The sequence below is a fragment of the Gobius niger genome (assembly GCF_951799975.1).
Source record: "Gobius niger genome assembly, chromosome: 16".
NCBI classification, from domain to species: domain Eukaryota; kingdom Metazoa; phylum Chordata; class Actinopteri; order Gobiiformes; family Gobiidae; genus Gobius; species Gobius niger.
Window position 1 is genome coordinate 5,666,691 of NC_136867.1, and position 25,158 is coordinate 5,691,848.

At 41.4% G+C, this 25,158-nt stretch overlaps 1 protein-coding gene across 2 annotated transcripts in view; it reads right to left on the reverse strand.

Moving 5' to 3' along the window:
- Window positions 1-25,158, reverse strand: part of fermt2 (FERM domain containing kindlin 2) — a 108,088-nt gene that overhangs the window by 33,712 nt on the left and 49,218 nt on the right. For both annotated transcript variants that reach the window (XM_079573241.1, XM_079573240.1), the window contains exon 3: window positions 11,325-11,453. In XM_079573241.1, the coding sequence (XP_079429367.1) occupies window positions 11,325-11,453 (129 nt within the window). The remainder of the gene's footprint in view (window positions 1-11,324; window positions 11,454-25,158) is intronic.

Genomic DNA, 25,158 nt, shown 5'->3' on the forward strand with positions numbered 1-25,158 from the left:
GTCTCTTTGGCCGTCTAAAAATTCGTCCTTCCTGGGAACCCTTCCTGAGTAATTCACTTCTGCACGTGATTCCGAACCCAACCAAGAACAGAAGAAAACAAATATAAAGATAAATCCCCTTTGAAAATGGAGTACGAGATGCACCAATCCAGCTTTTTCGCTCCTGATACCGATACTACGGATTTAAGTATCTCCATCTGCCGATATTAGCCGATACCAGAGACTTTCTTAAAAGTGGCTGCTGTGAGTGAAAAGTGAATGGTCCTATTTCCTCCAGTGTGAGGTCAATTGTCTTTTCTTTTCTTGCAAACTAGATGTTATCAATTATTGGCAATTCAACATTAAACATTAAACAAGAATTACTGGACTTTTCTGCACAATGTCCTCGGCTATAACAGGCTTTAGGTTACAGTAATATAAACACATATCAGTCTATAGTCTATCACAGTTAGTCTTCATACATTTTTATTTATTTTTTATTGTTTTTCTATTGTTTTTTGTGCTCATGTCAGGAAGAAATATTTATGTTGCAAGTCATATGGTCTACACACAACGTTTTTTTTGCTTTTTTTCCCCCTTTTTCACCCGTTCCCTCCACCCTGTTCGCCCCCCACCCCCATGCCACACGTCTCAAAACCCAGACAAAACCCAGAAAACTGAAAGTAAAATAGATACATCACAGCGATGGCAACAACACTATATAGACAGATTGAAAAATAATGATAATAATAAATACAAAAATTTAAAAAAATAATTTAAAAAATCATAAACAATAACATCTGAAAGGCCTAGTTTTCAAACATGTATATGTAGATAAGTAAATTTACTGGGGTAAGTTCGGGAATTATTGGAAAAATTTTGGAAATAATGTGAAAATTTGGGGCAGATTGGGGTAAGAATTGGGGAATGTAACGTGAGAAAATGTGAAGATATTTAGGGGGGAAAAATATAATAAAATAAATAAAAAAATTCAGGGAAAAAGAAAATAATAAAAAATTGGTGGTACGATTTAGTCTTCATAAATCAAAATTCAAACACTGATTTTATTTTATTGGGCTGCTTTAGTTGATCCAATCACAGTCTCTCGTTAGCATTAGCATGCTGTTAAAAGCAGCTGCATTTTGCGCGCCAATCGGAGGCCACGACCAACTCTTTGAATTCTCCAGGTTCACTTATATTTAGTTTGTGAAAGTTGTGTTTTTAAAATCAATATCGGAACGGTGCACCCCCACATGAAAACATACATACATCGAACCGGAGCATGTTGGAAATGATACAAAAACCAGTGGATAATAACAAGAATGCATTTATGTAATGTTTATTTCATGTTATTTTTTTAGTGCCCAATTTATTCATTTGGTCGCAGTCCAGCCCAGAATATTGAGAGCACATTATTAAAAAGTGAGTAAGAGCGCAGTTTACATGAGGTCACATTCATATAGCGCCTTTCTACCTGCTTTTAGGCCAGGGGGGTCCAGACTTTTTCCACAGGAGGCTGCATATTGAAGCGTACACGGGGTGAGGGGCCATAAATCGGTGGTTAGTGCCGCAAAACCTTTCACTAGCAGAGGTTTAAAATTGTGCCCCATTGTTACGGCCCTAGGCCACCAGCTCCTCCATTTTGGCCATATCCCTTTTGTGGTGTCATCTTGTGTGCTTAACCCTTGTTCGTTTGTATTTAAATGTGACTGTGGAAGTCCTCGACAGCCATTGGTGGACTGTCTCTGAGCCTGGTTCCTGACTGGATAATGGTCCTACTGCTTCCCTGGCCTGTGATTGGTGCGCCGCCCCAGAGTCGGGCCAACCCTGGGCACCCACCTGAACGGCCACACCCTTAAAGGACCTGCCAACCTGCCATTCGGGGCTGCTGGGATTTGATGTGAACAGCAGCCACTTTGCTCTGTGTCTTTTTGAATGTGTTTTAAAGACACTCGTAGTACTTGTGACTTAGTTAGAGACTGGTTTTGCTGTTTGTACTTCGTTTGGTTATAAGTTTGAGCTTTGTTTTGGAACCTTTGTTCAATTTACCTTTGCATTCCTTTTTAAATAAATTATAACTTTAGTTTTACCATTTCACATCTTGGTTTTGTTACTTCCCCTTCACCTTAGCAGAGCCGGGTCGTAACACCCATACCTTCATTTATGCTTAAAAACCTTCACGCCAGCTCTGTCTCACAATAATGTTAGTTGTTAGGATAGAATTATATAGAATTATTGCATTTCAAATAAAAAGGATCATCTCCGGTGTTGTGTACCGATTCAGCAAGCAGGGCCTCACTTTGGACACCCCTGTTTTAGGCACTCAAAGCGCTTTACATCAAGGAACCAGTCACCCTCTCATTCACACACCAGTGTACGCAGACACAGGAGGCAAGGGGGGTGAAGACAGTGTGCGGCACATCCAAATGGTTAGAATGGCTTGCGGTCGGTCTCCTTTAAGATGCAGAAAAGCTTAACGCAGAAAAAGACGGCATGACGTTGGGGTTTCCACGGGCGCTGCCAGTGGCCGAGCCCAGAGTGAGTCAGTTTGGCCTGGGGCGCTGGAGATGACCGTGGCCTGGGCGAGCGTGGTTCAATTTCCACCCGCCGCGCTCCTGATAAACATTGAGGTTGGCATGACCGAGCACTTCATACAATTTCACCGTTAGCCGGGGGCCATGCTACTCCTCAAGATAAGACGACTGTTTCAATCAGGGGCCAGGGAGGAAGCGTTCTTGGACATGGACGTTTGAGCTGGCAAATTGGATCATTACGATGTTACGCTACAAACGGTTAGTCACGAAGTATCAGTTCTGGTTTGCGGCAAATATAGAGGAGCAGGAGGATAAAATGCGGAACAGTGATCTCTAAAAGAAGCAACAGTCGGCTTCACAGGACGTCCCGGTGACTTATTGCATTTGCAGCCTCTGTGCGTTCCCGACCTTGTGATTCCGATCAGCAGACTGAGAGTAACCAGGCCGGCCCCTCTTCTTCGCCAGCTCGGGCCGCCCCTTTCACTCCCACCAGATCTGGGGCACTAGCATGTGATCCGATAGCAGTGCGAGGCGGGGGGGGGGACAGTGAACGCGCCGTGCATTCCTCCAGGCATTCCACATTATCCAACAGTGTGACAACAGACTCCCGCTGGGACCGGCGAACACACCCGAGAGGACGCGCCGGGGATGGGTGCGGTCGAAATGGCTCGGGCTCGACACGCTCAAGCGCAACAACTTTTATTCTTTAAAGTTGAACAACAGAGTTAAAGCGCAAGTGAGTTTTGATAATATTGTTGCTCAGGGCCGGACTGGGACTGAAAAACAGCCCTGGACTCTGGTCAGCCTGGCCCAAATTAGCGTAAATGTGACACTTCCACAAATACATATGTGAATCTCTTACCCCCCGCCTTAACCGAGAGCATTTTCTCCAGTTCGGCTTTGCCCAAATCTAAAAGCTTCTTGACACTTTTCTTCACTTTTTTGTCGCTTTTTCGTCTCTTGTTTTTCGTTTTTTTTTTTTCATGTTATTGTTTTTTCATCACTTTTTTCATTGCTTTGTCGTCACGTTTTCGTCACAAATCAAATCAAAAATCAAAACTTTATTTATAAAGCGCTTTTCATACAGAGTTGTAACACAAAGTGCTTTACAGATTAAAAGCAGTTCCCGCCCACCCAACCACCCACTCTTCCAAACAGACAACAACACTGCTCACCCCACCCCCCTCCCCATAGCCACATACACACACAGAATTGATTGTTGTTTGTTGTCGCTTTTTTGTTGCTTTTCCAGCGCATTTTTGGTTTTGGATTGATTTTCTTTTAACCCCTTAACTCCCACCTGAACCGAGCACATTTTCTCCAGTTTTGGCTTCACCCCCAGTCCGAAAGCTTCTGGGAAAGAAGCTGTGAAAATAGCGACAAAACTGAGATGAAAACAATGATGGAAATGTGACAAAAAAGTGAGAAAAGTTTGACAAAACAGTGGCGAAAAATGGATGAAAAAGTGGCAAAAATGACAAAAAAATGACAAAAGAATTGACAAAAAAATGACAAAAATGTGACAAAAAATAGACGAAAAAAAAAAGACAAAAATGTGACAAAAAATGACAAAAATGTGACAAAAAATGACAAAAAAAAATGACAAAAATGTGACAAAAATTAGATTAAAAAATGACAAAAAAAGACAAAAAAAAGACAAAAAAAGGACAAAAAAAAGCCAAAAAAAGGACAAATAAAAGACAAAAATGCGACAAAAAAGGACAAAAAAGTTACATAAATGAGTTGAATAGTAGGCTCCTCCTACAGAGCATGTTCCAATAAAAGGACAAAAAGGCGGAAAGCCCCGGCTACGAGCCTCCACAGAGCTCCAGAGCCTGTCAATCAAATACTAATGCACATGGGTTACAGCGATCTTTAAAGGAACAGGCCACCATTTTTACATACTGAGATATGTTCTTACCTGAGCTTAGACGAGTTGATACGTACCTGCCTGGTCTCTGTGCGTGCCCTCAGTCACGCACAACGACAAAAGATGTTGCTAGCATTTGGCCTCTCCCATTATATTCCTATGGCTCCAAACGGGGTGAAGTTAGAAGCTACCACGCTCTTCCACGGGCACAAAGACCAGACAGGTACACATGAACTCGTCTAAGCTCAGGTAAGAACATATCTCAGTGTGTAAAAACGGTGGCCTGTTCCTTTAAAAAGAATAAACTCTTTGAAAACAGGCTTCAAGCAGTGTTATTGAGGTGCAAAGTCTCCGTTGGAAATCATTTGACAAAGTTTAATTTGGAGTCGCCCCTGGCCACTAGGGGGTGGTATTGCAGCAATGTCAGCTCCCTGCCGTGAGGACCAAAGGCAAGTGCTTTCCTCGCCCATTGGTCTCTTTGTGATAAATGAACATGCAGTTTCTTTCTACACTCAAAATGGGAAGGAAAAAAGATCTGTTACACACAGAAAAGTCCAAAACTCTCTAGAGCAGGGGTAGGCAACGTCAGGCCCGGGGGCCAAATCCGGCCCTCCAGGACAGAACCTCTGGCCCCTAAGATGATTTTGAGAAATGTTATCATGCAAATAAAAGATCAAGTACCTCTCTTAAAAGCATATTTACTGCTTGTTCAATAAAAAAATGGTTCAAAATACAATATTTTATACGATATATGACAAATTACAGTTGTATTTGGGTCGTGGCTTGTCATTCGAGGGTAATCGTGGGTCAAGTCAAAACCACTTGAGAACCACTTGGCATTTGCAGAAAATAAGTTCTTTACTTCACTCTTTAAAGGTGAGGTTCGGCCCTTGGTGTTTTGGCAATGATGAAAATTGGCCCGCCACAACACAAACGTGCCTACCTCTGCTCTAGAGCTTTCAAAAGTACTGGGACGGGACCACAGAACTATCAAACTTTTGTGTTGCCAAGAGTCTACCAGGTCACAAGAAGCAAGTTAACCGAAGAAAAAAAAAACAGCAACTGAACAGACTGAAGGAAAATCAAATGTGGAGCCAACAGGAATTCATTATCTAGCAGAGCTGTCATCTCCAGCAGCTGGGGCTGATCTGAAGTGTCCAGAAGTACAAGGTGTTAAGTGCTGAGAGACACTGCCAATGTGGGAAAAGTGGAAACTCGATCACTATTGAAGAAGACACATAGGTGCAACAGGCAACTTATGAGCAGGGGCGGACTGGGACTGAAAAACGGCCCTGGATTCTGACCAGCCTGGTCCAAAATAGAGACTATACCACACTTCCACAAAGACATATTTTAACCTCTTACCTTAACCAAGTGCATTTTCTCCAGTTCGGCAAATCTAAAAACTCCTCGACTGGAGAGAAACAGAGACACGCCTCATTTGAAAGCTAAGACCTACAAGAGTGATTTGCAAGTTTTTGTCACATTGTCGCCACATTTTTGTCAAATTTCTGCCATGTTTTGGTTGATTTTTGTTGCTTTTTCATTCCTTTTAAGGCGAGACACTGCAGGTGAATAGGGGAAAACATGTATATTTACAGATATCAATTTGAAACTTTTGCTGTCGATCACTGGCATAAATGTGAGAAAAAAATACATTGCAAGTTTTCTGTCATTTTATCTTTTCATAAAAAGAACAAGGTGTTTTATGTCTTAAAATGCCCCAAATTTCCCATTTTTTCGGCGACGAAATCTGAATAATGGATAGAGCTACATTCAAATTTATGGTTTCATTTTATTGATGAATGAGTTGCCAAGAGTTTCTCAGAGGAGATTTAGGATTTCTTGTTTAGTTTTGAAATAAGCTGTTTTTTAGTGGAAAAATGTGTAAAAATGTAATTTTCGCCTTATTTTTTGACATTCAAAACTCAATAAATGGGGCTTAGGGATTAAATAATAAAAAATCCCTCTGAAAAAATCTTCCAAATATTGTTCAGTCCAAGGCTGGAAAATGTGAAGTCTTTAGATCCGGCTGACGTGGACATAGTGTCGCCACAATGACAGAAAAATGTGTTTTGAGTAAAAAGCCCTTGAAATTGCATTCTCCCATATAAGTCTATGGGGGAACATTGAATCAGCGCAATATTTAAACATGTTTTTGTGAAGATTAGGCATATTTTTTGTTTCCGGGTGAAAGCTTGTATGTTCAGAGACCAATTTGGCCCAAAACCTGAAAACTGAAAAAATTGAGTTTTGCCTGTAGTGTCTCCCCTTCAGTGTCTTTTTGGCTTGTTTTCATCACGTTTTTATTGCTTTTTTCATTGATTTGCTTCTTCACGTGTTTGTCAGTTTTTTTTGTCATGTTTTGTCACCGCTTTTCATCCTTGTTTTCGCCGCCATTTTGATGCTTTTCTTTTAAGCTTTAGATTTGGGTAAACCTCAGTTAAGGCGAAGGGTAAGAGGTTAAAGGGTAAAGTGAGAGGCCAGACCGGTGGCCCTGGAGCCAGTGGCCCTTCTGTGCTCTTCCAGAATGGACATATGGCCAGTCCGCCCCTGCTCATGAGCAATACAATAGTGAAGCATTTCAGCCAAAACTGCAGTTGAATTCTTTTTTTTTTTTTCCAAGAGTTGAGCAATGACATTGTTTTCTACGAGATTTAGATTTAATGCTATTTTTTAATATAATTTGATGCTTTTAAATGAGGCCTTACTTCGGTCAAAATTTTGCCATTTTTGCATTAGCAGTTCAAGCTAGTGCCAAATCTGCCCCAGCACAGCAGAACACCGAGTTCTCTCTCTCTCGCTTTGGTTGTAACTCCCCGGGACACTGACAGGAGAACAAGGGGGGGGGGCTTGTTGGCTAAGAAGTGCATGGTTACAGCCTGGTTTGGACTTTATTTTTTTTCTTTCTATAAACGTCAGCGTGACCAGCTATGCGTGGAATCTCAGCCGTTCTGCCAAGGCGCTGTGGAGGTCTGTGAAATTCGCACGTTGGGATTTGGTCAGTGGGAGCGGGCGGTTGTTATCGCTGCGCCTCGCCCGACCACAATGAGGACCTGACGGGGGGGGGGGAAGGAACCTGCTATTCAACCTGCTGCGCGACGACGGAGAGGGAGGAGTAGTTTTGGTCTGAAAGATAAAAATAAGAAAAGAGGTATTTTTCCCCAAAACCAAAAGGTTTCAGAAGAGACAGCACGTCGTTTATCACAGGCCGTCTTGGCGCCGCCGCTGAGCATTTTTGGAAAGTTAGCGAGTGTTCTGGAAAAGACTGGCTTTGCGGTATATTTAATAACAAAGGGCACATTAATGAAATATTTGGTCTTTTTCTCTTTGTCATTTGTCAATTTCGACCATTCAGATGCAATTTCAATTTATAATTTAGCCATGTTGCATTGTTGTTCATATCAGCTTGTTATAGCTATAGGGGCTTTAACCTCTACTCCCGCCTAACTGAGACTATCTTTTTCCTCACGCTATCAGATTTTTTTCCATCATTCTTTTGTAGGTTTTTCAACTCATTTTTGTAACTCTTTTGTCTTTTTTTCTCACATTTGTGTTTTTTTTTTTTTTTGTTTTTTTGTCATTTTTTTGGTTAAATTTTAATCACATTTTTGTGAGAAAAAAAATTGTCACATTTTGTCATTTTTTTCACATTTTTGTCATTTTTTTGTCATTTTTTGTCACATTTTTGTCATTTTTTTTTGGTCAAATTTTTATCACACTTTTGTATTTTTTTTGTCATATTTTGTCACATTTTTGTCATTTTTTGGTCAAATTTTTTTCAAATTTTTGTCATTTTTTTTGTCATTTTTTGTCACATTTTTGTCATTTTTTGGTAAATTTTTCCAGCAATTTTTTTTTCATATTTTGTCACACTTTTGTCATTTTTTTGTCACATTTTTTGTCATTTTTTGTCACATTTTTGTCATTTTTTGGTCAAATTTTTATCACATTTTTGTAATTTTTCGCCCATTTTTTGTCAATTTCTTGTGACATTTTTGCCACTTTTTCATCCAATTTTCGTCACTTTTTTGTCAATGTTTTCTCACTTTTTTGTTACATTTCCATTGTTTTCGTCTCAGTTTTGTTGCTATTTTCACAGCTTTTTTCCAGAAGCTTTTGGGGTAAAGCCAAACTGGAGAAAATGTGCTCGGATAGTTAAGGGGTTTGTGATAGTCTGTAAGTTTGCAAAGTGAGGAGAGAGAAGAGAAATTCCTCTGAACCAGAAAGCCCACTCCTCTACTCCACACTTTGGAAAAATGAGGAGAGCAGGATCAGAATTTTTAAAAAGTAAATGATCAAGCTCCTCCCCGTTCTCTCCTGATTGGAAATTGGAAAGGAAAGCTCGTCTCATTGGTCAAAGTGGCAACCCGAGGATTCTGATTAGTGTCTGTAATCAGCAAGGGGAGGAATTATTTAATATTACTTATGTTACCTCAAGTTTCAGACCCAGGCGGTCAATAAATCACAATCTATTACATTTATAAAAAACATTTAAACTTACAGACTATCACTTTAACACCTTAACTCCCACCTGAACCGAGCACATTTTCTCCAGTTTGGCTTTACCCCAGTCCAAAAGCTTCTGGAAAAAGCTGTGAAAATAGCAACAAAACTGAGACGAAAACAATGATGGAAATGTGACAAAAAAGTGAGAAAACATTGACAAAAAAGAGATGAAAAATTGATGAAAAAGTGGCAAAAATGTCACAAAAATGTGACCAAAAACTGACAAAAAATGTGACAAAAAATGACAAAAATGTGACAAAAATGTGCCAAAAAAATGACAAAAAATGACAAAAATGTGACAAAAATGTGCCAAAAAAATGACAAAAAATGACAAAAATGTGACAAAAAAATGACAAAAAATGTGACCAAAAATGACAAAAAATGTGACAAAAAAATGACAAAAAATGTGACCAAAAATGACAAAAAATGTGACAAAAAAATGACAAAAAATGTGACAAAAAATGACAAAAATGTGACAAAAAAAATGACAAAATGTGACAAAAATGTGAGTAAAAATTGACAAAAAACTGTCAAAAATGTGATAAAAAAAATGACAAAAAAGTAACAAAAATGTGATAAAAATAACAAAAAAGTTACAAAAATGTGACAAAATGTGACAAAAAAGTCACAAAAATGGGTTGAACACCCAACAAAAAAATGATGGAAAAAAAAAAAAATCTGATGACGTGAGGAAAAAGATCCTCTCGGTTCAGGCGGGAGTTAAGAGGTTAAGCTGCACTTGTTCAACATCAGAAGCAGCAACGCAAATAAGAACAGAATTGGTAAAATACTGTCTTTCTACCTCAAATTATTGATGACTAAGCAACAAAACAAGCCGAAAATGATGAAAATGATAAAAGCAATAACCTAGTAATAACAGACTCAGCAGCTGTGTCACCCACTTTTGGGTCTTGACCCCCCAGTTAAGAACCAACATCCCCATTCTTCATATGGACAAAGTCATGACCACATATTTCACACACATGACTTCAATCACCTACAAGCCTGCGAGCGCACATTAGAAATGACTCCCATGAGCAGTATTTGATCAGAAACCACTGTATACTGAAGGACTAGATGAGTTCATTCCACTCCGAGGGTACCGGGCCTTTAAGGCATAGCTTTCCTTCGCTTCTACAGACTTGTATTGTTGAACGGAGACAATACGCAGACTCCTGTAACACTGTACTCTTACATCAGCCCAGAGTTATGAAGGACGTCATGGGGCTGGTAGAGGATTCAGTCGTTCTTTTCCCTGATCAGCAGCACCACAAACCGACAATACGAGAAAGCACCGAGCAGCAATTTTAATATTTGTCTGTCATCATCAATCAATCAATAATAATCATATTTTCAGCTCCTTTCAACCTGCTAACCTCACAGAAGGAGATGTTTGTGATTGCCTCGAAGCTAACGGCTAACTCGTCTCTTGTTTTTCTGTTTTTTTTTTTTCATGTTATTGCTGTTTTTTCATCGCTTTTTTCATTGCTTTGTCGTCACGTTTTCGTCACATTTTGTTGTGTTTGTCACTTTTTTTGTTGCTTTTCGAGCGCATTTTTGTTTTTGGATGCTTTTCTTTAAACCCCTTAACTCCCACCTGAACCGAGCACATTTTCTCCAGTTTGGCTTCACCCCAGTCCAAAAGCTTCTGGGAAAAAAGCTGGGAAGATAGCGACAAAACTGAAACCGAAACAAGGATGGAAATGTGGCAAAAAAGTGAGAAAAGTTTGACAAAAACGTGAGGAAAAATTGATGAAAAAGTGGCAAAAATGACAAAAAAGTGACAAAAATTAGACGAAAAAATGACAAAAATGTGACAAAAATGTGACAAAAAAAGACAAAAAAATGACAAAAAAATTACAGAAAATGACAAAAAAATGACAAAAAAATTACAGAAAATGACAAAAAAAATGACAAAAAAATTACAAAAAATAACAAAAAAGTGACAAAAAAATGACAAAAAAGTGACGAAAAAATGACAAAAAAATGACAAAAAAGTGACAAAAATTAAAATGACAAAAATGTGACAAAAAATTACAAAAAATGACAAAAAAATGACAAGACAAAAAAAGACAAAGGAATTACAAGAAATTACAAAAAATTACAAAAAAATTACAAAAAAATTACAAAAAAATTACAAAAAATTACAAAAAAGTGACGAAAAATGACAAAAAGTGACAAAAAAGTGACAAAAATGACAAAAAAATGACAAAAAATGACAAAAAAATGACAAATTACAAAAAAATAACAAAAAATAACAAAAAATGACAAAAAAATGACAAAAAATGACAAAAAAATGACAAAAAATGACAAAAAAGTTACAAAAATGAGTTGAATACCCAACAAAAAAATGATGGAAAAAAAAAAAGGAGATGTTTGTGATTGCCTCGAAGCTAACGGCTAACTGCTAAAGCCACACCCGCCATTCTCACCTGATCCTGGAGTTAGGAGGGGGCCTTCCAGCTCCAGGTCGTCCTCCTCGGCCTCCTCCAGCTTTTTCTTCTTTTTCTTGGGATCCCGCGGCTTACGCAGGAGGGACAGCTCCTCTGGGTGACGGATATCTGTGGAGAAAAGGGCTTCTTTTAGCTTTTCACCTTTTAGAAGCTCAAACAGAGATGCTTTGAGAAAGACGTGAAAGAGGCCCATTTTTCTTCTCGCTATATGCGTCGCAATAATATTTTGGCAATACATTATGCGGCCCCAGATAACAGGGAGAAAAAACAAGGTCTGAAAAAGCATGTTATATAACCTTTCAGCAGTGCTCCACATGCATAATCTGATCTCCCGTATGGAGTTAAAGATGTGGAGGCCTAACACCGGAGGAGCTGGTGAGGCCTGTGGACAGATGTGCGCGCAGGAGACGTGGAAAACTGTGAAAAACCTCTGGAGAGCCCCAACAAATCAGCCTCAAGTGTGTAATCCTCAGCCGAGACAGGCGGACAGCTCGACCTGCGCTAACCCTCCCAAAGCCTACGTGCTCAGACACTCATTTGTTATGTCAAAAAGTCAAACCTTTACACCAAATAAAAAGAGGAGGAAAATATCTGGGTTTGAGACAAATTAGAAGATTGGGATTAGTTATTAAAGGCCGAGTAAAGTTCAAAACGGTTCAAAATCATTCCTAACTTTCCTCACACATAAACACACAATAAAAAAACATTTTTTGTAGAGCACACAAGGCAATTCAAAGCACTTCACAGTTACATTCACAACAAAAAGGCAGATCAAATCTATTCATAAGATATTAATGTAATGTAATTAATGACATTAAAAGCGATGAGTGCAGAGAACATGCAGCTATAAACAAAGGCCGATCCGGGATTGAACCCTGGACCTTCCAGATCGAGAGCTAATCGGGCTGTGCTACCGTGCCGTGTTCACTTGGCTGAGATGTGCTTTGATGATGTTTTGAAGATGTTTTACAGTTTATTCTCTGAGCGACAGGCTAGTGCAGAAAACTGAGCACTGGACTAACATGGTATTTCCTGGTTCTAGTCAGGATCCTGGTTTCTCACTGCTGCTGACTAGGGCTGGGTACTGTTAAACGGTACCTACCAGGCACCGACCGAAAAGGGGGCAGTAACAAAAAACAAATATTATTTTGGTGCCAAGTATTGATTATTGACTATTGAAAAAAAATAAAAATAATCACAAATATTTTTGTGTATTTTTGAAATCACGATTATTCAAATGATTTGTTGCCTTCAAAAAAAATGTCTTTATTTTTTTTATATATTCATTAATAATAAAAAAAATACCCCTGCTGAATATTTTCTGTTTTCTGAACAGTCATAAAAGTACAAGTGATTTTTGGAGAGGACTTAAGGAGAGGTCTCTGTTTCACACCTGCCCCCTGCTGGCCAGCCCTCACACCTGCGCAAGCAAACTGAGCAGCGCGGCCTGATGACATCATCACACAGCACTGTTTGTTTTTATGTCAGGCAAAAGCGTGAGCCGTGGCACGTGAAATATGAAGGGAAAATAATCCCAGGCCATGAAATAATGCAAGTCTGCTTTGCAAAAAAAAAAAAAAAGTATAAAAAACAGCCCTAGTGCCAAGTTTCGGTACTTTTTCTCTCCAGACGTCAACACCCACAGTGGGTCTAAAAAAGCAACATGAATGTGTGCAGATAATATAATAAAACTTTGCAACTTTATTTATTTTACATTTTGTACACAAGGCAACTCGATGTGACTAGCTATAACTTACTAAACTTTTGTAATTATTACAGATGGTAAAGCGTCTGTGGCAGGACTGAGCCGGGACTAAACCAGGACTTAGACTAAACCGGTTAGAAATCAGGACTAAACCAGGACTGAATGAGGGACTTGAATATTTAGGCAAACTGAAAAGCATAACAGAGCAGTGACAACAACAAAGACGTCTTTACCTTCAGCGACAGACCGGGAGGCTTTTGTTTACAACGTCGTGAGGGGAATATCAGGTATCGAAGAAAGTACAATGAAGGAATCAGTAACAAAAAGCAGGTATCGTTAAAGGAACAGGCCACCGTTTTTACATACTGAGATATGCTCTTACCTTAGCTTTGACGAGTTCTTCAGGACCTGTCTGGTCTTCACCCGTGCCTTCAGTCACGTTAACACAGCGCAAATTAAACAATGTGGATTTTCTAATAGTAATTTGGCATCCGCACAGTAAAGTGAAGATTACAGCGCGGATTTCGAACTACTCCTGGTATTATTACGCCTTACAATATAGTCCCCCCTTTTATCCGCTTAGAAAATCCACATTGTTTAATTTTGTGTATTATACTTTGTAGTGGAACACTTCACATAACCATATTTAAATAGGGAAAACGTGGAAGAGCTTGGTAGCTTCTATCTTGACCTGTTTTGGAGCTATAAAGGAGAGAGGGAGAGGCTAAATGCTAACGCCGTCTGACTGAAGGCACGGGGAAGACCAGACAGGTCGTAAAGAACTCGTCAAAGTTAAGGTAAGAACATATCTCAGCAGGGGCGGACTGGGACTGAAAAACTCTTTTTTTTAAATTATTGGTATCATCAGCAAAAAGAACGGGAAAGGCGGTCGTAGAAACAGAAGCAAAATCATTAATATAAATAATAAATAATAACGGTCCCAAAATTGAACCTTGTGGTACACCATACTCCACGGAATTCCTTTTAGATTCATGTTTTTTCATACTGGGCTTTACCCAAATCTAAAAGATTCTCGACTGGAGAGCAACAATGTAACGCCTCATTTGAAAGCTAAGACCTACAAAAGTGACGGAAGCTTTTCGTCACGTCATTTTTGTCATATTTTTGTTGTTTTTTTAATTATTTTTTCTATCATTTTTTGTCCGTCTTTTTCTTATGTTTTTGTTGACTTTTCATCCTCTTTTTCTCGCCATTTTGATGCTTTTCTTTTTAGCTTTTAGATTGGGGTAAAGCTCGGTTGAGGCGGGACCGGTGGCCCTAGAGCCAGCCGCCCCTTCTGTACATGTTCGAGCTTTCAAAACAGATACAACTTTCCTACAGTTATGGTATCTGGTAAACTTTGTAACCACATTGACCAGCAGTGGCCTTCAGCCCTGCTCTTGAACTAAACTGGCTTCCTTAGATAGTTTTTGTGTCCGTTTTTAGAGCGAAAAAAAAAGCCATGTGTTAGCAACATCGCTAAAGTGAATTTGACCACATTAGTCACTCAGAATATTGGAATAACCAGCACATCAGGCGCCTGTAAACGGTTCGTGTGGTCCAAACTCATTCCTTCCTTTCGAATGGATTTCTGACATCCCGTTTCCTCACAGGGATGAGTTTACAACCACGCTGCACAACTTTCACGGAGAAAATCTGAGAAAATCATTACGTTTTTTCAAAGTGAAAATCCCCACTAGTTTGCATGCAATGACCAAACCAGAGCAGCTCTCCGCTCTCCCCCCTCAGTGTCTCTGGATGCGTAGGCCCAGGGAATCATCACTCAGCAGATACAAGGCCCCGGGACCGGCTGGGGAAGAATTCCATGCGCGGCCGACGTAGGGGGGGCGAGACGGCCAGAAAGTGTCGGCGAAACAAAATGGATGGAGCTAGCGGAGCACATCTGGAGAGGGGCAGCTGGATTCACTTTTCCAAACATAAATTAAATACTGCGGAGATATTCGAGGCTTACTTTTTGATATTTCCAAGCCGTATAAACAGTGAAATATGACTTTTGTGCTAGACTTGAGGGGGTGAGGGGTTGGGAGGGCGCCATGGCTGCAAAACGAGAGAATTTGCATTAATATTATTGCACCAGGGAATGAAAATGAGGTCTTAAACGTATGACAGGATTATGACATTTGGAACTAAACATCCTGGCATGATAAGGGTCTCATTATTGGGTCTGGGAATTTACGTGTATGGCGATTCACAAGGGACCATCCATTCCTCATTTGGTGTTGGCAACTAGGGATGGGAATTGATAAGATTTAACTGAACTCATTCAACTTGTCAACGGTTCATCGAACTGGTCAACCGTTGGAATTGTCCGTGACCTTGTTTTGTATCCATTGAACAGTGAAAAGAGCCTTCGTTCAAGAATAGACTTTCAAACAGCTGCTTGTGCACAAGTCTCACCATCATCGCTAATGTAAATCTCTGGCGTGATGGAGCCATATGAACAATCTCTGGTTCATCTGGAGTCCAGATGCAACAATTCCAATGCAGATGCCAGATACTTGGGGGTTTTGATTGTCTAACCCAGTGGTTCCAGACCCTTTCCCCTCAAGGTCCCCTTTGCTCATTCACAGACCTCAATACGGTCAGTGGGATGTGAAAGTTTAGGTGCAACATTTAGACAAGGCTTGTGCATTTCGTAAACTAAAAACAAAGGTTAAAAGAGATTGTCTTTTGGTCACGAAAGAGCAAAGGTCTGTTTGGAGAGAAAGAGGATTTCATGAAAAGAACTCCTGTCTGACTGGTGGATCCATCAGCCCATGGGGTTGTGGCAAAGGGAGCAATTCATGGATAGAACTGTGAAAAAAGCTGAAGGTAAAAAGCAAATCCCTCAAAATTCACGATGGATTACATTAAGAGGAGCAGTCTGAAAGCTCTGCCGTAGCCTTCATCGTCTCCAAACCTAAACCTGTGGATGGAGCTTCAAAGAGCAGAGCGTGCAAGACAACCCAGAAATCCCTAGTTTGGGAAGACTTTTGTAAGGAGGAATGGGCACAAATCCCTCACACTAGAATCGAAAGACTCTTGGGTGCCTAGAAAAGCGTTTAAAGCTGTGGCACTTGTTATATGGGGTATCTGGAACCGCCACCTTAACGTGGTGGAGGGGTTTGAGTGTCCGAGTGATCCTGGGGGCTATATTGTCGGGGGCTTCGTGTCCCTGGTAGGGTCTCCCATGGCAAACAGGTCCTCGGTGACGGGTCAGACAAAGAACGGTTCAGAAGCCCCTTATGAGAGACCAACAGGCCCGGTTTGAATCGTGAGGCCGTCCTTCTGTGGACCCACCACCTGCAGGAGGCGCCATAAGGGGCTGGTGCAATGTCATTTAAAGTGGAAGGGTGGAAGGAAGGAAGGAAGGAAGGAAGGGTGGAAGAAAGGAAGGAAGGGTGGAAGGAAGAAAGGAAGGGTGGAAGGAAGAAAGGAAGGAAGGAAGGAAGGAAGGAAGGAAGGAAGGAAGGAAGGAAGGAAGGAAGGAAGGAAGGAAGGAAGGAAGGAAGGAAGGAAGGAAGGAAGGAAGGAAGGAAGGAAGGAAGGAAGGAAGGAAGGAAGGAAGGAAGGAAGGAAGGAAGGAAGGATGGATGGATGGATGGATGGATGGATGGATGGATGGATGGATGGATGGATGGATGGATGGATGGATGGATGGATGGATGGATGGATGGATGGATGGATGGATGGATGGATGGATGGATGGAAGTGAAACCTGAAATGTTCTGGGAATGTCTCATCTGTAAATCCATGCATTTCATCTTCCCCTTGCTTCATTATTCAGATTCCAGTGCAGGTTTGTGGAGGAACAACAACAAAAGTATTGCACGTGTTCTCCTCGCTTTGAATGTAATTTCATGAGGATCATTCATATTTTGAGGATTATACACTGCCAAAAGTAATTAACTAGACTAGTATAAACATCTCAATTTGAGCATAATAATCCAATTTTTTGTCGTTTTGACTAGTAAAGAAGTTCTTGGGCATTTGTCCTAGATTATTTCACTTGCTCTGAGATGTTTCTGACTCATTTCAATACATTTCGTCCTTATTTCAGGTCATTTTCTTTGCCAATGGGGTAAGAAAATTGTTCTTATCTCACTGGCAATATTACTTTCTTATTTCAAGCGAGATTTACCCTAGAACTGGTCTGAAATGTCCTCAAACAAGCAAAGCAAACTTGGTCCGATCAGGAAAAATGTCTAAATGAGTGAAAACCGCTCAAAACAAGATACATTTCCTCAATTCCAGTCATATAAGCCAATGCTTGATATTTACTTTTTGCAGTGTACTCGCCCCTTTACTTGGGGCTGCACGGCATGTCAACAAATGATCGTTATATCACAACGATGAAATACTCACATCGTAAGAAGCCGCGATGTATGGCTAAACCGCTGAGGATTGGCGCAGCTCCGCGGGCTGACAGCGGGCGTTTGCGAGTGTGTGCGCGCCTTGGCCCGCGGTGTGAAGGCTTGTTTGGTTTGTGTAACTAAAGCAAAGGCATTCCAGCAGTTTTAAGAACTACCAGATGCGCCCCCTTCTCTCCCCCCCTCCCCCCCTCCTGTGTTACTCTATCCGCGTGCCCTTATACAGCCATGCGAGCGAATGAGCGAGCGGGCGGCCTGCAGCGCTGCCTATCCCGGGACCGCGCTCAGCACTGGGGGAGAGGGAGCGCGGCTTTGACAGGGCTCTGGGACAGATCACACTCATGGCATCTCACCACCGCGGTAATAACTGTGACATCATCCACGGCGGACGCTGTTCGCCGTTAGATGGATCAGAAGGTCTTTTGCATTGCATTTCTCTTTCCAACGGGGAGATACCTGCTTTCTGGTCTTCCCAAAAAGAGGATCTCAGGTCTACAACTTTTACAAAATTCGGCAGCTCGTGTCCTGACGAAGACCAGGAGGCGGGACCACATTACACCGGTTTGAGAATCGCTGCATTGGCTCCCCGTGTGTTTCAGGATCGATTTTAAAGTTCTTCTAATGGTTTTTAAATGTCTTAATGGTCTTGGTCCTTCTTATCTTTCAGAACTGCTTTTAGATAAGGGGTAGGTTTACTATAAGTTCTTTGAACTTCTTCCTACTCCTTTTGAGCACAAAGTCTTGTTTTGTATTTTTTTTTTCATTTTTCTGCTCAAATTTTTCTGCATTTTTCTGCTCAAATGAATAAATAAATGAAATGAAATGAAAGGACCTTATGAACCTTCACAGCCCCTTCGCTCCTCCTCAGGGGTCTCCTAGTTATTCCTAAAGTCAACAAAAAGACTCATGGTGAGGCGTCTTTCCAGTATGCCGGCCCTCGCCTCTGGAACCACCTGAGGAGGAGCTCAGGGCTGCAGAGAACGAAAATGTTTTTAAGAGCAGCTCAAGACCCACCTTTTTAGCTTAGCCTTTAACTGACTAATCTATTTATTTAATCCTAATGTATTAAATGTATATATAGGAGGTTGTCCCAGTCACATTGTTTTAAATGTTGTAATCTGTAAAGCACTTTGTGATACCTTTCGGTATGAAAAGCGCTTTATAAATAAAGTTTGATTGACTGATTGATTGATACCGTTTGAAGTCAAGGTAGCTCAAGTTAGAGGAGTCCAATCTAGTGTCTTCAGGAGCCGGGATTCGAACTCCGGACCTTATTATCAGAATCAGAATTGCATTTATTGCCAATCGTTTGAGAACAGGTTCACAAACGAGGAATCATGAGACAACCTGCTCTACAAACTGCGCCACCGTCACATTTCATTTGGATAAGTCAGTCTGCTGATGGTAGGAGAGGCATCCAGCCCAAATTGTGAGTGTGGAAGCTCTGGCCACCTGAAAAGACCAAGGTGGGAGGAAACTTAAGCTGCTGGTGCAGTTCTACACAGGCATCATCGAGTCCATCCTCACCTCCTCCATCACCGTGCGGTTCCCCGGCGCTACAGCCCGGGACAAGTATGGACTGTGAGCTGCTGAGAAGGTGATTGGCTGTGAGCTCCCATCTCTCCAGGACCTGTTCACCTCCAGGACCCAGAGGCGTGTGGGTCGGATCACAGCTGACCCTTCTCGCCCTGGACACAAACTATTCACCCCTCTCCAGTACTTAATTTGATCCCCTGTTTCCCCCAATTCAATTTTTTTCAGGGTAAAAGATCCGGGAAATATTTAGGAGGATCCAGCAAAAAAATGTATCCGATATAATGGTGTCTAATGAGAGTGTTCCGGCAAATGTTTTTGGCCTGTTCCCCCAATCCATCACATCAGACCAAAAGTGTTCCTGAAAATACTCATTTACAAATGAAGCACTGTCCCTCTCCCCTCAGGCAGGAGGCGACGGTCCATACAGACCCATAAATTCTGCGACTTGGACAGTTTCTTCCCCTTCGCCATCAGACTCATGGACGACAACAAAAATCCAATAACTTTATATCAGACTCGTGAACGTAATAATCTCATATCTGCTGCTAACAGATGTGCAGAGTTGTTCAGTGTCAAATTGTTGTTGTCTTCATGATATTTAATTCTAATCTACTTTACGCATGAACTTATAGTTTTCCAAGTTTATCATGTTGCCTTCTGATTCTGATCTCACAGCGTCTGATCCGAAGCTGAACGACTTTCTCGGAGAGCTAAATCTCGCATCAGTGTCAACATAAAAAGCTACAACATCCAAGGAAGTATAAACGTTAACGTTCCTCCTCTGCGTATTCAAAAGGGTGCGTTAGGAACACAGCGCCATTTGCTGGACAAAGGCGTGCACTGCAGTTTCATTGGTTTCGTTGGCACCTCATCGATTTCATGTAAAGGCAGATCGAGAGAAGACGTCACTGTTTAAGCTAGGGATGTCCCGATCCGATCACGTGATCGGAAATCGGGCCCGATCGCGTGGTTACGGACTCGATCGGAATCGGACAACACCTCCCGATCAGGACTCGGATATTTATGCGTGTCCATTCTCGTTACTTTTGATCAGATTTCGAGCACTGCAGTTTCATTGGTTTCGTTGGCACCTCATCGTTTAAAGGCAGATCGAGAGAGGACATCACTGTTGAAGCCAGGGTGTCCAAAGTGCGGCCCGGGGGCCAAATGCGGCCCTCAGACCAATTTTTGTTGGCCCTTTGCCTTTTTTTCCTCAATCAGTAAATATCAGAGATGGTCCTTTTTATTTGAAATGTAATAATTCGACACAATTCTAACCTAACAACTAGGTTAGTTGCTAGGTTAGAAACAACTAACCTAGTTGTTTCTAACCTAACTAACCAATAAAATGTGCTCTGTCTCACATTTTATTGTGGCTGGCATGGAGGATGATCACAGGAAGTGATCAAAACTAAAGCAGGTAAACTAAACCTTCTGTCTTACTAAAAGAACAAAACTATAATAGGCAAAGAAGACAGTATGAACCTTTTACAAAGAGCTGGCACGAAGGTTTTAAGAATAAATGACGGTGTGGGGCACATTTTAAACCTCTGCTTGTCAAAGGTTTCATGGCACTAACCACCGATCTATGGCCCTTCACCCCGTGTACGCTTCAATATGTGGCCCCCCATGAAAAAAGTTTGGACACCCCTGGTTTAAGCCATTTATGATGGTAGTTAATTCTTACAGGTCTTTTTTGTGCTATTTTCACAGCACATTACGGTACCTCAGTTAGAGTCTTCGCTAACTGCTAATTGCTATGTCGATTGGATTGCTATTTTTTGTAAGAGAATCATTGTTAACCGCAGTATAAAGATAGAGGAGTTTTTTCTATACAAACCAAAGGTGGAGAAGTAGCTCCGGTTTATCCCCATCATCAACTCCAGTGTTATGCAACCACAGTGAACTTTTACACCGAGGCCTCCCCTGTGCACCATTTTCCCATAATATGCTCTGGAATCTCGGAATATAAAAATACATAGTGCACCCGAGAGTGCACGTATGAAAATATTGTTTCTATGGTCAGCTCCAGCATAAGCTGCATTCTTGAGGTTGGAAGGTTAAATATGTAGGTTGTCAGTAGCAGAAGTGACACTTTGACAATGAGACCTTGAAATCTGGCCACGCTGCCAAATGCATGAATCACTGTAGGAGTAAAAAAACTCTCGCAATAAAACGCACTGAACATAAAAGGAGTCTCTAATGACAGATGATATCGAAACCGGTTCAAATATTTTCCAAAAGAGCTCGCTGAAAAAGAACTGCCCAAGCGCTAATATGACCCAATGGCCAAATCACAAGAAGTCCCAATGCATCACAAAATCACAAAGCTCTGACTGCTTACAAATGTGTTTGAATTCAATTGAACAAACACATTGTAAGGAACTAGTTATTCAGCAAACTGTGCCAAATCAAGACTTAAAAAACACTACATCAGCACCACGACAAGATTATTTTCCATATGTAGACAAATTCCACCATAAGAGCTAAAAACATAAACAATGTACAATAAAACAAACCATAAACAAGTAAGCACGTTGCATAAAGTGACCCTTCAATCTGGGAGCTAAAATCAGGGCCATCAAGAGCCACGTTCCTCGATGACATGTACAAACAAATTCAAACACTTCCTGATTCTGCCCACAGGAAGTGATGCCATAGGACAGGAAGTACTTCAAAATATTGTTAAAGGAACAGACCACCGTTTTCACATACAGATATATGCTCTTACCTGAGCTTAGACGAGTTGATACGTACCTGTCTGGTCTTTGTCACGCAAAAACGACCAAAGATGTCGTTAGCATTTGGCCTCTCCCAGCATATTCCTATAGCTCCAAACGGGGGTGACAAAGGGCACAAAGACCAGACAGGTACGTATCAACTCGTCTAAGCTCAGGTAAGAACATATCACAGTATGGAAGAACTGTGTGCCCTCAGTCACGCAAAATGACCAGAGATGTTGCTAACATTTGGCCTCTCCAAGCACATTCCTATAGCTCCAAACGGGGTGACCAGACAGGTACGCATCAACTCGTCTAAGCTCAGGTAAGAACTTATCTCATGCAAAGACCAACAAAGTACTTTTGCATTATTTTCACTATAGCTATTGTATTGAGGTTTTATTTCGGTGACTATAGAGACCGGAAGCGTAACAACGGAAGTTAGCTTGCGCGGAGAAAAAGACGAAAAGAAAAAGTCGGAAAAAGGTTCACGGTAAAAACAGAAAAACTACGGAAAAGGCAATTCAAATTACAAGGTTTAGCTTCAGTCCATTGGGAACAAGGTTTGTACATTTATAGAAATATTTTTTGGAGCAACTTGAAATGTTTATTGTATTTTTTGGTAATGCTAATGGAAAGAAGCTAATGTAACGATCTGTAAAAGTAATGTATGGTTTTATTTTGCTTTACATAGCTCTTACGTTGGTTGATGACGACAAGGACGGAAAAATAAAAGTCATTTCACCACCAGTTCTGGCCTTGGTAAATTGACTGGATGAAAAACCTTTACTAGAACATTTACACATTTCTAAATACAGTGCATGACTAGTGCAGCCCTAGCTCCATTGGATCTGGAAGAACAGCGATGACATCATCACTTTAGAAGCATACAGCAGCACTGCCAGCACTTCTCTCCCAGATACAGCACAGTGGATAGAGTGAAGAGAAAAGCCACAGCAGCTCCACAGACTTTTAAACTTTCCACAGCAAAGAAAGGGACCAGCGGACTGAGAGCTGCCATACGATGTGTGGAGAACAGAAAGACTAGCAGACTGGAAGAGCTGAAGACTACTGTGCAGCAGGATTAAAGTCAGAGCATGAAATGAGTGCCCTGAACACCCAGTCTGAAGGCCAGTTCACTGTGCCAGTAATTATATTCATTCATTTATTATTTGTTGTCATAAGTTAATTACAAAAACTCTTGGCATGAGGTCGATTCAATTTCTAGCTCTGGAATAATGTCTATGAGGAAATTCGGGTGCGCAGGAGCATGCTGTATGTGACATGCATTCGAGTACACCCATTCACCCAATCAAAAGTGAAGACTATAGAGCTCCACAGTCCCGCCCCTTGCGGTCCTGTTGCTCTGGAAGCAAAAAATCCCTGTCTACACGACCGTCGATTTTCCAATAATTCAAATATTAAGAGTTTAACGTCACCACAAAAGCTACTCAGCTCTGTAGCAATTCCATAAAATGTTTCATTTCAATCCAAAAAGAAGACATAATGTTGAAGAAAAGGCAAAGGTAAGAAAAGGCTGTGACATCATTCACTTCCTGACTATAGAAACTCCGTATCCCAAGAACCATTGCGACATCGCGCCCGCTGGTCAAGGCAACCAGGTTTTCAGCAAACACGGCGAGTTTCTTTTACTTTGCAGACAAAAGTTCTATATTATTTCACTATTATTTCACTAACAGGAAATACGACCATATTAGTCCAGTGCTCCGGTCTCTGCACTGGCTTCCTGTCACTCAGAGAATAGACTTTAAAACAGCTCTGCTTGTTACAAGTCTTTTCATGGTTTAGCTGCAAAGTCCATCTCTGACATGTTACAGCCGTATGAACCATCTCGGGCCCTGAGAACTTCAGGGAGGGGCCTCCTGGTGGTTCCCAGAGTCAGTAATAAACACGGTGAGGCTGCGTTTCAGTTTCATGCAGCTAAAATCTGGAACAGTCTTCATGAGGATGTGAGACAGGCCTCAACTCTGACAATGTTCAAATCCAGGCTGAAAACAGTTCTTTTTACCGATGCATATGACTGAATTTATTTTATCTGCACTCTTGCCTTTTACTGTAATTGATTAATTTTATATTGATGTTTTTATTGATTCTATTTGTTTTCTTGTATTTATGCAACTGTGAAGCACTTTGAATTGCCTTGTTTGTGAATTGTGCTCTACAAATAAACTTGCCTTGCCTTGCCTTGCCAAACAATCTAAATCCTGCTAATTGGAATAAAAATGATCGGTGGTTCGTTTAATTGGATCGTTGGGAATTTTTTTTTGATCCATCTGACGTTTTTCTTACTCTCAGTGTTAGAAATGGATAAAACGTCAACTCTCTGCCTGCATTATGTTTTAATAAATTATTTATAATATGTTGTCTACATTACAATAAATAAACACGTGTGGGAACGTGAAGCTCCACCAATCAAAAGCCTCGTAGTAGATCATGGGACTCCCGAGCATCCTGGGTAATGTAGTTCTAGGACGAAGGCTCACAGTTAACTGTATTTTTTGGTAAACTAGATGGATCTCATATGTGCTTTTTCACCTGCGTCTGACTTTGAGGTCGTAGCTGACGTAGTTACGGAGTTAAACACTTTATTCGAAATCAATACGGTCTCAAAGGATGGGGAATTTTACTTCCGTACCGGAGAGGAGGCGGGACTGTGGAGCTCTATTACTGTACTAATATAATAATTACTATTCAGCTGAAAGGCCTCGTCTGTCCGAGCAATGACCATCCATGCTTTTCCTAATTCAGGCCCGTGCTCCAACTGAGCGCGACTCCTCTGCCCTGGAAGGTTGGCCGAGTTCACGAATAGCCTTTTAGGGACAGCAGAAACTGAACAGCGCTAAAAAGGTTGTTGTTTTTTCCCCCGAGGAGCCGGATCCAGCCAACACACACTTCTGGTGTTATGATAAGCGTGAAGAGGGGCTGACCGCTGAGGGCCTCGGAGCTGAAGCAGGAGATTCTTCAAGACTGCAACTGTAAAAAACGAATCGCCCCACGATGATTCAGGAGTTCTCCCCTGAGCTTTCCCAGTCGCAGTGCCGTCCCGTCTTCTTACTTAAGTGGAGTAAGCTGACTGCGATTAGCCCACAGTGGAGGTTGTGCTCTGGGTGCGCGGTCATGAGTTCGCCGGGAGAACAACAGGGCCTTATCGCAGGGACAGGAATCCGGGACGGCTCGCACGTAAAAGACAGCCAACTCGGGCACGGCTTGACCCCTTTGAAGCACAAGAGTCATTCAGTCGAACGATCGTCGAGTTTGCTACCTATAAAACACAACCATCACATATAAAAGGCGAGGTAAAAACAAAAATGGAATGCTTTATTAATTCCCCCGCCACTGGATCCCTCCCAGATGGGCCAAGCAGGACGTGAGGGGCGGCCAGAGGGAAGCAGCGGTCAGTGGGAGTGAGACGGACCGATTTCACACTGTACGGTCAGCGGGAGGAGGGTCCACGCTGAGCA